This window comes from Sceloporus undulatus, chromosome 2 (assembly GCF_019175285.1).
Source record: "Sceloporus undulatus isolate JIND9_A2432 ecotype Alabama chromosome 2, SceUnd_v1.1, whole genome shotgun sequence".
Taxonomy (NCBI): Eukaryota; Metazoa; Chordata; class Lepidosauria; order Squamata; family Phrynosomatidae; genus Sceloporus; species Sceloporus undulatus.
In genome coordinates, this window is record NC_056523.1 from 23,357,824 (window position 1) to 23,374,331 (window position 16,508).

A 16,508-nucleotide genomic window follows, 5' to 3' on the forward strand; every position below is an offset into this window, starting at 1 on the left:
ACAGCCCTTACTGTCAGGAAGTTTTTCCTAATGTTGAGGTGGAATCTTTTTTCCTGGAGCTTGCATCCATTGCTCCGGGTCCTAGTCTCTGGAGCAGCAGAAAACAAGCTACCTCTCTCCTCAATATGACATCCCTTCAAGTATTTAAACAGGGCTATCATATCACTCCTTAAGTAGTACAAAAGACTAAGGGTTCGGTATGGTGTGGTATAGAAGGAGTCAATTTGGGAGGGGGGTTGACATCATGAATTACTACACCAGTGACGCCAACCCTAGTGATGCCACTGCTTTGGAGGGCCATATGTTTCCCACTCTTGTCCAATATGGGACTGCAATGTGCTGGAATAAGCAGAATACAAACTAGTAACACATGAAGCTCTGGGGATAAGACAAAACCTTTTGAAAACAAACAATCCTGCACATAAACAACTCTAAAACAGATGCTAAATGGAGAAAGGGAACTTCCATGGGGAACTTGCAATGAAACACAGTTCAGTCATTAGATTTGTTTGTTGTGTGTGTGACTGTGTTTAGGTGGGCCTGTGGGTGGGTGGAAATCTAGGCCCAGATGTAAATGTGTGCAGAGGTCAGTTTGGGTGGTAGCCCATTCTGCGAAGAATTTTGTATGTCAAAGACTTTTTACAAATCTCATAGGAGCTACAGGAGTTCCCAGGACTGAGCCCCCATCCCAACCTTTGTGTGCAGGTAAGAATTTGATAATTTTGATACCACAAGTACAAGTTATTGGTGTATCCTGTTTATGTATCTGTTTTTAAAATTCCCTAGAAAAATTAACATGCACTTTGCCATATGTAGCTTATTCACACTGCCGACAATGTGGATCTTTCAGGAAAACTCAGAAAAAACACTGATATTGAATATACCGGGTTAAGTGGTTGTTTTTGCCAGCCCCCCACCCCAGTACATTGAGTGCACTCAGGTTGTGTGTGAACAACAAGGATTAAACCCAGATTCATCCCAGATTATTTGCATAGTGTGAATGGGGCCTCAGAAACTCCACCAAGATTATTTTATCCTATTTTATCCTAGGGTAAAGGCTCTTTACTCTAGGGTCAAACCAGATCCTCTGGATTTGTGTCTGCACAGTCAGGATCTGGCCCAATCGTGCCATTAGTGTTTTGACCTGCGTCAGCAAAGACGAAACCAGGCCATTTGGCCCATGCGGCTAATTCCACAGAGAGATAGATGGATAGTTGAGGTGATTCAGTGCGTGTGCCTCCATAGAAGTAAGAAGACTGTTTACCAGCCTTCTGCTGTGAAAGGAAAGAATAGCTCAAGCCCACTGCCTAGCAACTCCAGTGAAAGCTTATGCCTCTCTATGTTATGGTAATTGTTTCCTTTGTGACTGGGAGCTTTTCAACAGTTGAGATCTATTTTTCATGTTGGCATAGCCTACATCCTGTTTACATGCATTTTATCAACCAAGCTTCCAAACCGTTGGTGCCAGATACATCTGAGGTTAGCTTTTTGAGAGTATTTCCCAGCCTGTATGTTGTTACAGGGCTTGGGAAGTAATCCATTGTCAGTATATCACTCATTGCAATGTTGGGAAAAATAACTACTTGTGGTCCTTGTTGTGCTGCTTGTTGTTCTTTCCTTACTTTTTGTTTAGGGTGGGTGGGTGTATTGATAAGAGAACACTGTGAAATTGGGGGCCATGCCAGAATGGCTTTTAAATCCCTTGAATGCCCTTAATAAATGTTTGAAAGGAACTGGAAAATGTTACTCACTCCGCTCTCTCTCGTTCACACACAAACACACAAACTTTCTTTGTTATTTTTTGACCTGCAGGACAGTTAAAGGAGTCTGGGAAGAGCTGGCTGTGGGATTCTGGCTTTCTGGGATTCTGTCAGTGTTGACATTCAGCTGCCTGTTCAATTGTTTTCTGTACATGGAGAAGGGAAGAGGGTGCTATCTTATCCTTTGCCTCAGACACAAAATGGCCTGCCCCCTTCCCCTATTGACCTACACTTTCTCTTTTCATGTAGGTAATTAGCAATGGAAGCACCTACCTCCAGAGCTGTCTGCAGGAAGGTGAGTCAGGGGTGTCCTCTGATTGCAGCGTCACCCAGTGTGTTGACGGGCATGGATTGCCTTCTGAGTCTGGCAGCTCTGCTGGCCAGGAACTAAAGAGAGTTGCCTCCCTCTCCCGCCTGGCCAGCAGCTCCTCCAGACCCAAAAAGCTGACAGGGCATTGGTGGGAAGGGGCTGCCTTTCAGGAATGGTGACTCTGCTGGCCAGGAGGCCAGGAGGTAAAGAGAATCAGTTCTCTTTCCCATCCAGCCAGAAGCTCTGCCAGACCTAGAAAAGGCTGTTGAAGGGGGTATTAAATGAGCCATACTGGGTGTCAAATATACTAGGTACACAGCAGAGGTGAGTGCCTTGGTAGACTCCTGAAAGTAAATTAACCAGGCAACCTTTTGAAACGCCATACTTCATCTGAAAACATCTCCCCAAATCACTGGATGAGATAATCCTTGTGGCTTTAATTTGCTAAAGCTAATGACATAGGAAATTGGCAGTCCCAGGACCCCTCATGGCAGGGGGTAGGACCACACATTTTAAAAAACATAGGACTCTTTCACACGGCAAAAAGTGATGGGAGCATAGCAGGATGCTCTAGTCACTATTGCGCAATTGCTTGAAGATTATCAGATGACGTCGTGCGACATCACAATAATCGCAGCATTATCCTGCAAATAAAGAGTAATTTTTGAACCACTTTTCATTCATGGGACTTTCCTGTGAATGAAAACTGGTGCTAAAATTACTCTTTATTCACAAGATAATGCTGTGATTATGGCGACATTGCACAATGCTGTCTGGTTATCTTCAAGCAATTGCGTGATAGTGATGGGAGCATCCCAATATACACCTATCACTTTTTGCCGTGTGAAAGAGTCCATAAATAGCAGATGTGGGTTTTCCAGATTCAGAATGAGAACCTTACTGTGGGGAAAGGTAGAGGTTTTGTCCTCTGCAGAGTTCTTTATTTGGTTGTACACACTAAGGAACACTCCTTCTCCTGCCAATGGCTACTTTTTATTTTGGGAAGAAGAGAAGATTTGATCTCCGGTGCAAGTTGTAAGTGCAGACAATGTGGCCAGATGTCATCCAAAAAGTAAAATTGTCATCATCTGCTTTTTAAAAGGCATTGACACTATTGCTGAGTGCACAAACAACATCTTGACAAGCTTGCTCTCCCATAATAAGGCAGCATGGGGATGATGGAAAGGGTGGCGACATGAAGGAACCAAGAGCTATCTCTGCTCCTTCATCAGCCAAAGTTATGTTGAAAGGCCTGAGTTCATATGTCTTTTGCTCTGGCCCCCAAATAAATAAATTCTGAAAAAGAAGTGCTTCTGAACTTTTAAGCTTTGCTAGAATATATAATTCTGACTTGTAACTTTCCAACCTCCCAGTTACAAGGGTGAGGTGGGGAATGGTCTACAACCAGAGGCATCCTCTTGTTTTTTTATGTCCTCTGAATTCAGCACCTGATCTCATACCCTTCAGCATTTCACAGATGGAAACTGGAACATATGTGATCAAGCAACATCAGCTTAAGCTTAGGACAAAAAGGAGAAGGAGAGGAAAAACTGGGACATTTTAAAAGCAGCTGGAAAAGTGGGATGACAGCAGCTTAATTAAGACTGTTCATGCCAAACTGAGGTAACTGGTTGGTATATGAGTGGGAAGTACCTCTCCTCAACTTGGTGCTTTATAGTTCTTTGAACAATAGCTGTCATCATCAAAAACCAACATGGCCAATAGTCTTTTAGCTGTGGATAGCGGGAGTTGTAGTCTGGTACATCAGAAAGGCTGAGCTAGATTCATAGCTTAGGCCTTGAAAGTCTGTCTCACAAACTAATCCTACAGCCACCCCTTTACTCTGCTTTTCTTTTCTCCTAGATATCAAAGGAAACCACCATTTGATGGAGCAACATTTGTTGTTTTGGACAACTCTGGATTCCCAAAGGAACTACTCTGTTCATGTCTTGAAGCAGGGTTCCTGGGTCCCCCTTGCTCAGGCTGTCAGCACAGTAAGGATTCTCCTAACTGTCCTTCTTGTTTAGTTTTGCTTTTGGCTTACCATCATGCAAGCCTACCACCCAGACATTTTGCTGCCAGAGGCAGAGCAACAAATTGTTCTCCTCACTACCATCCAAATCAAGATGCATAGCATCTGTTGCTTTTGTATGCCTTCAAGTTGTTTCTGACTCATGACAACCGTACGGTGTCCATATCAAGGTTTTATTTGGCACGTTTCTTCAGAGGGGGTTTGCCATTGCCATCCTAAGAGGCTGAGAGTGTGACTTGCCCAAGGTCGCCCAATGGGTTTCCATGGCTGAACGGGGATTCAAACCCTGTTCTCCAGAGTCGTAGTCCAACACTACACCATGCTGGCTCCCTATACATTGTATCTAGATAGTATCTACATAGTGTCAACAGCCAGTCAATTCTTTTTTACATGTGGTAGATAATTCACCATCCCTGGCAGTAAACAAATAATGATAACAAAATTAATAGCAAACAGTTAGTTATCTTTTCATGCCACGCAGTGGCCTAAATTCTGTTGTTAGTGAAACAGGTGTGGTATCCCACCTATCATAGGAGATTATTGCATGGGAAATCCCTGATGGATCTGCACTGGGTTACATGCAGGTTGTAACTGTCAGGCACAGATCTTATTGCATTTCCCCATGCCTGGCAGCAGGCAGCCCATACACAACCCAGGCTTTTCCAGCAGCTTTTCATTGCCACTTGTCAACTTATTCTGGATTCTATTTAGGGTCTCATTATCAGCTTCAGGTCACCTTAGCCCATCTCATGATGGTGAATAAATCAGAAAAGTTAAATTAACATCAACATTCTACTCAAGGGTTCTTAAGTATTGGATTTTCAGGATATTTATATGAGAATTGAGCAGGCTCTTTCAATACTTTTTAAGATGTTTATTATAAATACTATTCATAGATATATAAACACATACATTCCCCTTATGAGAAACACAAGACATAGCAGTATCTAGGCACTTTGCTTCCTGATTATCTTACATTGCATATAAGGCATCATTACATCATATGGTCTTCAGGATATTATAGTTTCATTAGGACATTTCACAGGGACTGTCTCTTAGTTCAGCTCTTTAACAGCTTTTGTACTAGTTATCACATAGATTAACAATACAGTACCATTAAAACTATTTACTGTAGTCGTTCCTCATCATCAGATTCTTTCCATAATTTCACATGTATACAATCCCGTTCCTTATTCATAATCCTCTTAATGGTGTAACTCAATCTATATTTCATTCAGAATAGAGTCTAATCTATTGTTATTCAAATCTCCTTAAGCATTATTAGTTCTCAGCAGCATCCATTACTATAAACATGTTCACTGGCAGCCATTACAAGCTGAATGGCACATATCTGTTTTATTTCTATTTTAGCATTAGTCTTGCCAGTATCTCAGCATGTTTGTGCAGCATGTCTGGGCCAATTATTGAACTATCAGGTTATTAGAAACAAATATATCTGGAAGGTGGCATTGTTGCCTTCTCTTCCTACACAGGAGATATACTTGAAGGCAGTGTGATAAGAATTATGTCTGGACTTCTTTTTATCCTCTCTTTATGCCCCTTTAGCTAATTAGTTGACCAATTACATTACAGAGCATCTGGCATTATTCCCAGTCTGATGTGACATCTGTAGCTAGTGTTCCACTGACTCACAGCTCTAACTGCCTGCATTAAATCTTATGGCATATACCTTGTATAGGTGATACTAGGTTAAATCCTGCACTTTTAAAGTTCTATGAGCAGGGCACAAAGTTGACAACTAAATAATCTAGCCTGTAACATTAGTCTTGTTGAACCTAAGGGTTTCACTGCATGTTGACTCACTGTTTGACAGTTGGGTGAGTGGATTTACTCTGATTGGGATTGACCAACAGAATGTCACCCAAAACCTACTGCCTGAAGCAAGCACCACTCCCTCCTTAACAGTGGGGCCAGTAATGGATTGTGTAGGGTACATAGCTTGGCTGTAACCTCTTCAGCACTAACTACATTTGCCTTTCCTTTTCCACAGAAAAATGGGATTTTGCAGGAAGCCCTACAAAATGATGTGCGTTCAGGAGAGTGTATGCTGGTGAGTGCAAGGATGAGGGTTGGATTGGGATGCATGGGAGCTTAAATGCAAACAGTAACTGTTGCAAACTTCTTGAACACAACAAGGTGTAAAACTGCATACACATTTATTTTGTGATGATGTTGTGGAGGGTTCATGTTTATGTTATGCGTCCATACTTCCACAGAGTACCACCCTCCAGAAATAGGAGTCCCACCATCCCTGACCATTGGCCACCCTTTTTGGGTCTGATAACAGTTGTGGAAGGCAAGAGGAAGCCAGGCTGAGAATTTCCTATAAACATATATGTTAATTCAACATACAAAGCTATCTTCTACTGAGTAAAAAGAAATGAACCCTTAGAATTATTTGAGAATGACTCGACATGATTACCAAAATATATGTTGCCTTAAATTTTAAAGAAAAAGTAAAAAGGATGGTTCAGAATGGGGAGGTATTCAGCAGATTCTGGCAGCAATCATAATTTTGTTTTAAAAGAAAAAAAAGAGGTCACCAAACCAGAACGAAGATGTACATTCACACATGCACATGAAGACAAGGGAGGGGCAAGAAACTCACCTGGCCAGCCCACCTTCCTCTCCCCTCCAGACTACTGCATCCTCAAATCTCTATCTTCTCAAGTGCAGAACCTGGAAATCTTACTTTTTGCGATAATAGCTCCCCCAGTCCCTGAAACAGGAAGGGCAGTGGCCTTGATCATTGGGGATTACTGCAAGTGGTACAAAAAGTGTAATTTTCCCAAGCTCTGCTTGGCAGATAGTAGGCTGTCCAGTGTTGTGCAGCAGTCCACCTGTAGAGCCCATAAGTGCACAAATTGAGAAAGGTGGCTCCTGTCCTGGGCTGCAATCCGGTTGTCATGTAACTATGCCAGTGTAGCAGAGGTAAAATGGTCATGAAAGCCAGAGCAACAGAGGAAGATTAGCATAGGGAGTTCTCTGTACAGAGAAGTCTATCCTGCCCATGCCTAGACTGTTCTGGGAACTGGCAGGTCAATTTTCTCTTGTGATAAGGATGGCTTTCTCTTTCATTCTTTGCCAGATTAAATAATAATAATAATAACAATAATAATTTCACACCACACAATTATAGCCCTATGATTGTGCTTTAGCTGCCATGATTACATCCAATGGAATCCTGGGGTTTGAAGTTTGGTGAGAGCTCCCTGGCTTCTACTTTTGTATTCTAAATACTACTCTCCTCAGCTGTCAGTTTCAATATTCCATAGAATGAAACTATGGTGGTAAAAAGTGGAATCATGATGCTATAACTGTGTGGTGTGGTTCCCTGTGAAGAATAACACCTGAAATTCTAGCCCCCTGTTATATGCTGCCCTCTTCTGCTATGTTCCAGCAGAGAGGTGGATTGGAAGCACTAAAGCAGTCACACAGCTGTGGAAACAAGACTTGTCCTTCCTTATCTGATGCTGCATGGTTTGTTGTTACTCATAAATCAAGTTGTCACTTATAACAGATGGTGACACTGCCCCATGAATACCCTGTGCTATTTCAAGAGTGACCTGTCATCCTCCTCCTGTGAATGGAGCTACTCTTGCCAGCCCATCAGAATTCCTTCAGTATTTGTATGCAAGGCATCTGTGGTGGGTTTGTTGTTGTTTGCTGTCAAGTGGATGCCTGAGCAACATACAGTAACAGTATTTGGCATGGGTATTATCAAGCAACCTTTCCCAACCTGCCATTCTCTAACGTGTTGGATTACAACTCTGGTGGGTACTTTTGTTAGTACAGGATATCATGTTTACAGGCAGTTATCCCTTCTTCTAGCTCTGTGATTCTGTGATCTTCTGGGAGGCAAGCCCAGGGAGTCATGTCTACTTTAATTTCTTTACAGGTATGGCAAGCTGAGGACGAGGAAGCTGGCATGCTCTGGGCCTGTTCACTGGAGAAGTGTGAGTGCCTCAAGGCAGGGACTGGCATCTTGGTCCCAACACAGCACAGTTACAGTGCTATGATTCCACCATAGCTTTATCCTATGGGATACTGGGGTGTGAAGTTTAGCGATAGGTACTTTGAATTCTCAGCTAAAGAGCTCTAGTGCGTCACCAAACTGCAAACACCAGGATTTCATAGGATGCAGCCAAGGCAGATAAAGTGGAACCATAGTGTTATAATTGTGTAGTGTGAAAGGGTGCAAGGTCACCTGGGGAAGCAGTAGTATCAGGACTGCATTCTTCACTCTCATATATGTGTGTAGGGAGTGCATGCAGTAGCAGGATTCTTCTCACCATATAATCCAGAAAAGCACAGAACACATGTCTCTGACTTGACAATTGATTCCAGTTAAACTGCAAAGAGTATGTTTTTAGCACTTACTTCAAGACCTTATAGCATACCCTCCAAAAATTGCACAGATAAAAACCATGACACACATGGCCAAGCAACATACTGTAAGGATGTGTGGTCAAAATGTTATTAATGAGATAAAAAGACAAGCCAGAAGATCCTATTGGGAAGGGCAACACTCTACCCTCTCTTCTCCCTTCCCTCATGCTTAGTTACGTATATGCAAATTACTTTTCCACTTTGAATTCAATTTGCAGGAACTGAAGTAAGCTGAGAATGAAGAGGGAAAGTGGGAGGAGGAAAGAAAAATTGGGACATTTTAAAAGCAGCTGAAAAAGAGGGGCAACAGGAGATTAATCACCCTACCAAATTGGGATGGTTGGAGAGTCTTCTTCAGTCTAACAACACCAGCTGGGTCTGGTGTGAGCAATTCCCACTTTTTGTTCAGGTTAACCTCCAACATCATTTGAAAATCTACCTGCTTTGTGGTTGTTGTTTTTTCTAGTTTAAATTCAATTTCTGCATGGGATCCATCCCATGTGATAAATTCAATAAATTATTGGGAACCAATACCAGCCATTGATTTCTACCCATCTTCTTCCCCATGCTTGTGAGCAGATCACCGATCACATTGGGTACTGGCCTGGATGATCACACTCTTTGGACTGAGCTCTATCCTGTTTGTATTGCTGCTCAAAAAGGAAGCACTGAAAGGTACAAGCCATCTTTTCTGCTTCCAGTATGCTACCCATTGGTGTGCCGTCTCTAGCACTCAGAGCTCTCTGCCAGCATGTGTACCAGCTCCTCCTTTTCTCCTGCCCTTCAACAGTATCTGAGGAGGCAGTTAAAGGCACAGGAGGGTGGGGGGAAGAAGTGGAGGGGTGTTTTCCCTTGCCATCCCTTGAGGCTGAGAGAGTGTAACGTGTGTGTGGTGCCTTTATGACGACTCTAAGGTGAAACTTTCATGGAGTTTTCTTGGCAAGTTTTATCAGATGGGGATTTGCTATTGCTAGCCTGAGGCTGAGAGAGTGTGCCTTGAGTCCCCTCCTGAAATCCCACCCCATGGAAGTGCTGTCAGCAGGAGGTGGAAATCCTGCCCCCAGAAGGCAGAAGTCTTGGCCCCCGGAAGTGCCCCCCTGGCAGCGGGTGACACCTGGTGAAGGAATGCCACTGAGTTTGGACACTCGGTCTCTAAAAAGTTCACCATCACTGTACCACCCCAACCATATTGTCTGTCAGGGCTGCATTTCTACTGCTGTTTATTCTTTTACTCTAAGGATGGGAATCAAGAAACCCTTCCACATTCACTAGCTAACACAGACAGTGTTGAGGAATGTTGGCGGTTGCAAAACAGCAGCCTCTGGAGGGCCACATGGTTCCCACAACTGCTTCAAAGGGAGTTTCAGAACCTGTGAGCAACCACCAAAAAGGCCCTCTCCTGTGTTCGTACCAGATGTTCTTGTCAGGTGATGGTACCAAAAGGAGGGTGTCTCACACACTGTTTTGACTTCTTGCACAATGGTTTTGTTTTCATGGATGTCTGTTCTGTGACTGGAGAATCCCTTAACATTCCTTCTCTCCTCAGGCTGGCTCAGACTACTGAAAGAAGATTACAGCTCCAGAGGTAAAAGCAACAAAGAGTCTTGTAGCATCTTGCAAACTAACCAATTTAGGCCTTGTCTGTCTGGGCTAAAAAGCCCATTTTCCTCCTATTGTAGCAGCATCCTGTCTGGAAGATGAACACCCCAAACTTTGGTTCTGGGGCAAACACAGTGTTTGTCTCTCTATGTCCTGTTGTTCCTCCTGAGCAGCTCTTGGGAATCAGGGAGAAAGGGTGCAATTGTTTAATGAAGTAAAGAAAACTTTGGTTGGCTGAGGAAGGTGGAAATTGTTGAACTCAGATCCCAGTCAAGAAAGGAGAGTAAAGGGGGTGGACAAAGTCATGGAGAGCTTTGGGGAAGAATGAGAAGCTTGGTATTGCCCAGGGTGTGGGAGCAGAAAGGAAGGCAGTGCAGGAACTTAAGGTGAAGTATCATGTAGTCTGTGTACTAGAGTCATAGAGAGATATAAGGATACCTTCAGTGAGGCAATGGAACAGCGGAGAGAAGAAAGTTGCAGTAGTCAGGACAAGAGAGGACCAGGGCAGCATGGGCCTAGCAGACATGGAGGAAAACCCATATTTTTGTAACACTGTAAAAAAGAAAAAAGAAACAACATGACTTGGTATTGAACTGTAAATTAGGAGTAGGAACAAAAGAGGAAGATATGTGGCAAACTGAAAACCAAGGATTTTTGCCTTGTATGGGACCATCTGCCCTCTAGAATAGATGGTCCCATACAAGAGGAGAAGGGTTTGGGTGGTAAGATGAGTCTTTTGATCTTGGACATACTGCGCTTGAGATGACAAAGCATCCAAGGACTTTTATCACACTAGCCTGCTGTTCTGCCACATTTGTGCTAGTTTAAGAATGGAAGTACACCAGTTTGGTACCATTTCCTGTTACACTTTTCCCCATGATAGCACTTTGGTGATCCATATATTTTCTGCACTGTCAAACATCACCTCCCAGGAAGAAGTGGGGGGTGAATGGGTAAGCTACCTGCCTCCCAAAGCCAGCAACTGTGTGACTGTGCACATAGCAGCTGACTTTGGGGAGGTATTGAAAGCCACAATCACTGCAAGGGAGAGGGGAAGAAGAGCAGAATAACACCCATTCACACCACATGGCTGACTGAGAAGTGGAACAGAAGGGACCTATCACACAAAGGCAGCCATAGAATAGCAGCAAGATTAAGAACCTATTGATGGGTTTTGTCCAACAATGAAAAGGTGAACTACAGTAATGAATAAAATGCAAGGCAGCAACGAGATGAACTCAATGTCATGTGATAAGTACACTCTAAAGACACCTTTATCCTATTAAAATTTGATTTTATAGCCTTTTGTGTTAAAGTCCCAAATGGAAATATCAGAGAGGCAATTGCAGATGGAGGTTTGGATGAATTGAGGGGTTCGTGAAACCTATGGCGCTTCCATTCAGTAACTAATATTTTCTCTTCTCTCTCTCTCTTTCTCCAGAAGTGCTTCAGGGACGTCACATTCTCATTCTGTACTCCTCAGATCACAAAGCTTTTGAGCGTTTGGTGGGCACCCTGGCAGGAGCCCTGACCCAATTGCAGCTGTCTGTTTCCTTGGAGTTGTGGAGCCGAGGGGAGCTGGGTTCTCTTGGGCCCATGCAGTGGCTCCATGCACAGCGACATCAGGTGCTGGAAGCAGGGGGCACCATTCTGTTGCTTTTTTCCCCTGGTGCTGTAGCCGGCTGTGCAGAATGGTTGGGCTGGAAAAAGACAGACAAACTCCCCCTCATCAAACCTGACAACACTTTCTTGGCCTCTCTTAACTGTATCCTGCCAGACTTTCAGGCTGGGAAGTCCAGGGGCAAGTATATGGTTGCCTGCTTTGAGGAACTCCTTGCAGTCAATGAGATTCCTGGGCTCTTCCATTCGGTACCTATCTACCCTCTGCCATCGCAGCTTCTCAGTTTCCTGTTAGCCCTGGCTGGGCCCGTTATAACCTATGAGCAGAGGAGCAGCCTGAGAAGACATGCAGTGTGGATCAGCAAGAGCTTGGAGCGTGCAGTGCTGGAGTGTCAGCAAAATAAGGCAAGCTTCCAGTATCCACCTCTGCTTCCTGACCACTCTAAGGATGGACAGATAAAAGGGAATGATGATCATCTTTTCATAGTCTCCTGAGAGAGGATGATTCTCAGAAGGAGGTTGTGATTTTGCTCTGTAGTTTACAGGACCAAGCACATGGACCTGAAGACTCTGTGCCAGTATTTTAGACTTGGCAGCTGAGCAATAGGTGATGACACCGAATGGCTGCACAGTGTCGGAGAAGAATACATTTTAGCCTGGGGTGCAAGCGATACCTGCATGACACCTTTGGAAGGGTTCTGCTTTCTTGCTACTGAATGGAAACCACCTGGTATTTATTATGTTTAGAGAAATGGAGAGATCCAGATCAAGAACTATACATGGGCAGATGTAGGACCTGTTGCCTTCATGCCCTGTTTGGCTGCAGTGGGAAAGCAAATGTTGTCCTGCTGGCTTGATGCTGCTGGATGACAGAAAAATTAAAAGTATTTAAAGCAGAAGGGACTATTTAGGGAAACAGTTGTCAAAAAGCACACAGCTTCTCCCTAATTTATTAATACATGTTGTTGTTGTTGTTAAATCTTGACCTAGAAGGTGAATGCCAACATTTAAGGCATGGCTTTTACCAGTTGGTTATCATATCAGTGTTACATGTCTATTTCGGGCAACCATGTTTCTCATTTTTGTGTGTGTATGTGCAATTCTTTAACCTGGTGCCCCTTAGAGTGTTTTGCACTGGATTTTCCAGGATTCCTGTTTGCCTTGATGGTTGTGGCTAATGGGAAATGCAGTCCAAATCATGTGGAAGACATTGTATTGCAGAAAGTATGCCACAGAGGTGTTTTTTTGCTTCAGTGAGCAGACCATAGACCACAGATGGACCACCACCCACCCTCTTCTTCTTTCTCTCCTGACATTTCTGCTCTTTACCTTCTCTGCTGCTGATAGAGACTGCTAGCATACTAAACATATAAGATCTCACAATATGTGATATCACTGTTGAACTGCAGCCCCCCATGAGCCTTCACAGGTCTCATTGGTGATCTCCCATCCAAGTAGTAACCACAGTTTGCTCTGCTTAGCTTCCAGTTTCAGGTAGGAACTGGTGTCTTTAGGGCAGTGGTTTCCAAATGACAGGGTGGGACCTTCAGAGAAGCATGAGAGTTGCTCAGGGGAGGGGTGCGAGACTTGGAGGCCTTGACCCCTCTTTCCCCTCCTCTTCCCAAACCTTTTCTATGTGTAAAATTTAGACTTGTGTTGAGTTAAATATTAATTTTACATAAATAAAACTGTTCTAATTGAACGATGTTATTTCCTTATAAAATGTTAAAATCTCTCCAGTAGTTACAGTAGATGTAAAGGCAGTCACAAAGGTAAAAAGTTGGTGAACCACTGCTTTAGGGTATTTAGACCCTATTAAAAACCTCATGATAGGTTCGCCTGAGGGTCGGCATAAATCAGAAATGACTTGAAGGCACACAACAACAACAAATGAAGAGTCATATGCCCAGGTAAAAACCCTCCTAAGACATTTTGCTACCAGACTCAAAGGAGAAGATGGTCCTTTCCACACAAACCCATTACTACCATTCCACATGCAGAAAGTGCAGGGGTGTAACTATAGAAGTGGTCAGTCAGAGTATTACCCCGCTCAAAAGGAAAATTTCCTTTAGTCCTCATATTTCTAGCACCGAAGTAACAAAAAACTCCAGTCTAACATTGAGAAATGAAGTTTAGGCATTCAGAGAAAAGGGGCAAGCAAAGTTATTAAGGGAATGCGGCACAGGGCAAAAGAAGAGTTCCAAGTGTGACCAATGTTCAATATTTCACTGTCCACAATGCTAGAAATTGCTTTAAATTTTTTAAAACCAATACACAATATAAAACAACATCTATACATCAACATCTGTACACCACACAATAAGCACTACGTAAGATCATACGACATATACTGTAATAACAATACAGCAAGAAAAAAACTAAATACAACTTCCAACTTACTAAGGGATGGTTCTAGTTATTAAATTATTTTATTTCCTCTAACAGATATATAAAACAAACTCCTACTTATTAATCCAAGCTGCTATGCTTCAAATTTCTGCTATCCCCCCCACAATATTTTCCCATAAAGTAAATTATCAATTTTCATTCTTTTTAAAGGTGACTTTGTCTGCATCCGTACTGCAGAAATAATCCAGTTTGACACCACTTTAACTGTCACGGCTCCATGCTGTGGAATTCTGGGAGCTGTAGTTTGTTGTGGCCCCAGAGCTCTCTCAGAGAGAGGGCTAAATGTCTCACAAAGCTACAGTTCCCGTAATTCCATAGCACTGAGCAATTGAGCAATGGCAGTTAAAGTGGTGTCAAACTGGATTATTTCTGCAGTGCGGATGCAGCTTTATAGATCTTTGTTTAAAACAATCCAATTTGTCACTTGATCCATTTCTGCTGAAATGCCAGAAATCTGTGAAATGAAATGCACTGGGGGAACAGATTTCTAGTGTGGTCCTCCCAGCTCCTAGCAATTTCTTCTGTAATGGTGAATGTGTGGTTCTCTAGAAGTCTTTTGCTCCAGTTTAAATATTTAAAGGGATGTCATATTGGGGATGGTGCCAGCTTTGTAGCAGTCCCGCTGGCAAACCCCGGGGCTGTGACCCCCTCCCAGGATAGCAATGCTCATCAAGATTGAGATGTGGCAGTCCCGCTGGCAAACCACAGGACTGTGACCCTCTCTCAAGATGACAATGCTTTATCCATAATTAGATAGATAAGCCCATGTTGACTTGGCTGGGCTAGTCTACACATCCTGCTTCCTTTGCTAATTGGAACTCTCCTAAGCACATACTGGTCACGTAACCTAGCAAATGATTGTAAGACAGACAATGAATTAATGTAAACATTATGACAATAAAAGGCCCAGCCAAGACCTGGCTGGAAGAAGTCTTGTGCACCCCCATTCCTGTCTCTGCGTCTCTTTGCCGCGACACAGCTTGTTATCTGCTGCTGCACAGACCAGGGATTCTTGTCTGCACTTGCCAAAATACTTCAGTTGCCCCCTGAAAGTACTGGATGGCCTAACCACTAAGGATGAGAAACCACCACAAAATGTAGGACATTCAAGAAAAATGTAGAACATTACCAAACAAAAGCTAGAAACACTAATATAAACACAATTTCATTTACAGCTATATTACATATATTGTATTTTATTACGTACTCAGCCATGCTTTTTGATGAAACAATCTTCCTTAAAACGTCTTATTGCCTTGCAATATACTTACAGAATTTTGAGCAAGACAAAGGCTTGAAACTACTTTCCTAGCCACAAACCCTTGACTGAATCTACATTTAAATTATTCCGTTCATTTGTCTATGGTGCTGAAATTAAAGGAGGGAAAAAGCCCTCTCTCAACATTTTAATGCTGTCTTCAAGCAGCCCATTGCTTTACATGTTTGCTGTCCTGTTCACGTCAAAGGAACCAGTGTGCCCTGAGCTCTGGGTGCGAGTCTTATCTGCTGCTGCTCATAGGAAAAAAGAAGTTTAGAAGGATCCATCCTCTCCCCCTATTTGCAGCAAGCATTTTCCTGGGAAAGTTGTGCAATCACAGCAAAGATTTTCATACACATCCCAATCTTAGAGGACTTATCCCGGGAAGAACTGGGAATGCTCCAGCAACAAACCATTCACAGGGAAATCCCATGGTTTGTTGCTGGACACATTCCTGGTTCTTCCTGGGAAAAGTCTTCTTAGATTGCGACATCGTCTGAAAATCTTCGCTGTGATCACACAACTTTCCTGGGAAAATGCCTTTTTAATCTCCTGATTTTCCCTGTGGGATAGTCTCCAATGCTGGGCAACTTCTCTCGGCTAAGGGCAGATCTTGACGCTGTTATTGGATCAGAATCAAGAGTAGAGGTGTCCAGTGCTTCCGTGGACTCAGTTATACTGGATCAGCTTGAGTCTGTTAGTACCGAGGATGTGGACAGGATCCTCAATAGTGTGAAGAAGACTACCTGCTCTCTCGATCCCTGCCCTTCTTGGCTGGCAGTTCAAGGGGGAACGGTGACAACAGAAATGTTGCGCCGAATAATCAATTCATCTTTCAGGGAGGGCTGTTTTCCATCTAATCTTAAAACGGCCATTGTCAAACCTTTGTTAAAAAAGCCCTCCCTAGACCCCCTAATTCGGAACAATTATCGGCCTGTGTCACTGCTGCCATTTCTAGGGAAGGTGATCGAGAGGGCGGTTGCCTTCCAGCTTCAGAGGGTCTTGGAGGATACGGATTATCTAGACCCATTTCAAACCGGCTTCCGGGCGGGCTATGGGGTTGAGACTGCCATGGTCGCCTTAGTCAATGATCTCCGTCTGGGCATGGAC

The 16,508-nt window shown here is 43.3% G+C and overlaps 1 protein-coding gene across 8 annotated transcripts in view; it reads left to right on the top strand.

Moving 5' to 3' along the window:
• Nucleotides 1–13,993, top strand: part of IL17RC (interleukin 17 receptor C) — a 45,636-nt gene extending 31,643 nt beyond the window's left edge. For 6 of the 8 annotated variants that reach the window (XM_042448930.1, XM_042448935.1, XM_042448934.1 and 3 more), the window contains 8 exons: nucleotides 655–705; nucleotides 2,010–2,055; nucleotides 3,934–4,064; nucleotides 6,114–6,173; nucleotides 8,022–8,079; nucleotides 9,092–9,187; nucleotides 10,059–10,097; nucleotides 11,553–13,993. In XM_042448930.1, the coding sequence (XP_042304864.1) occupies nucleotides 655–705; nucleotides 2,010–2,055; nucleotides 3,934–4,064; nucleotides 6,114–6,173; nucleotides 8,022–8,079; nucleotides 9,092–9,187; nucleotides 10,059–10,097; nucleotides 11,553–12,226 (1,155 nt within the window). In that variant the 3' untranslated portion in view covers nucleotides 12,227–13,993. The remainder of the gene's footprint in view (nucleotides 1–654; nucleotides 706–2,009; nucleotides 2,056–3,933; nucleotides 4,065–6,113; nucleotides 6,174–8,021; nucleotides 8,080–9,091; nucleotides 9,188–10,058; nucleotides 10,098–11,552) is intronic. The other 2 variants (XM_042448931.1, XM_042448932.1) reach the window with 2 other exon arrangements.
• The last annotated feature ends 2,515 nt before the right edge of the window (nucleotides 13,994–16,508 follow it).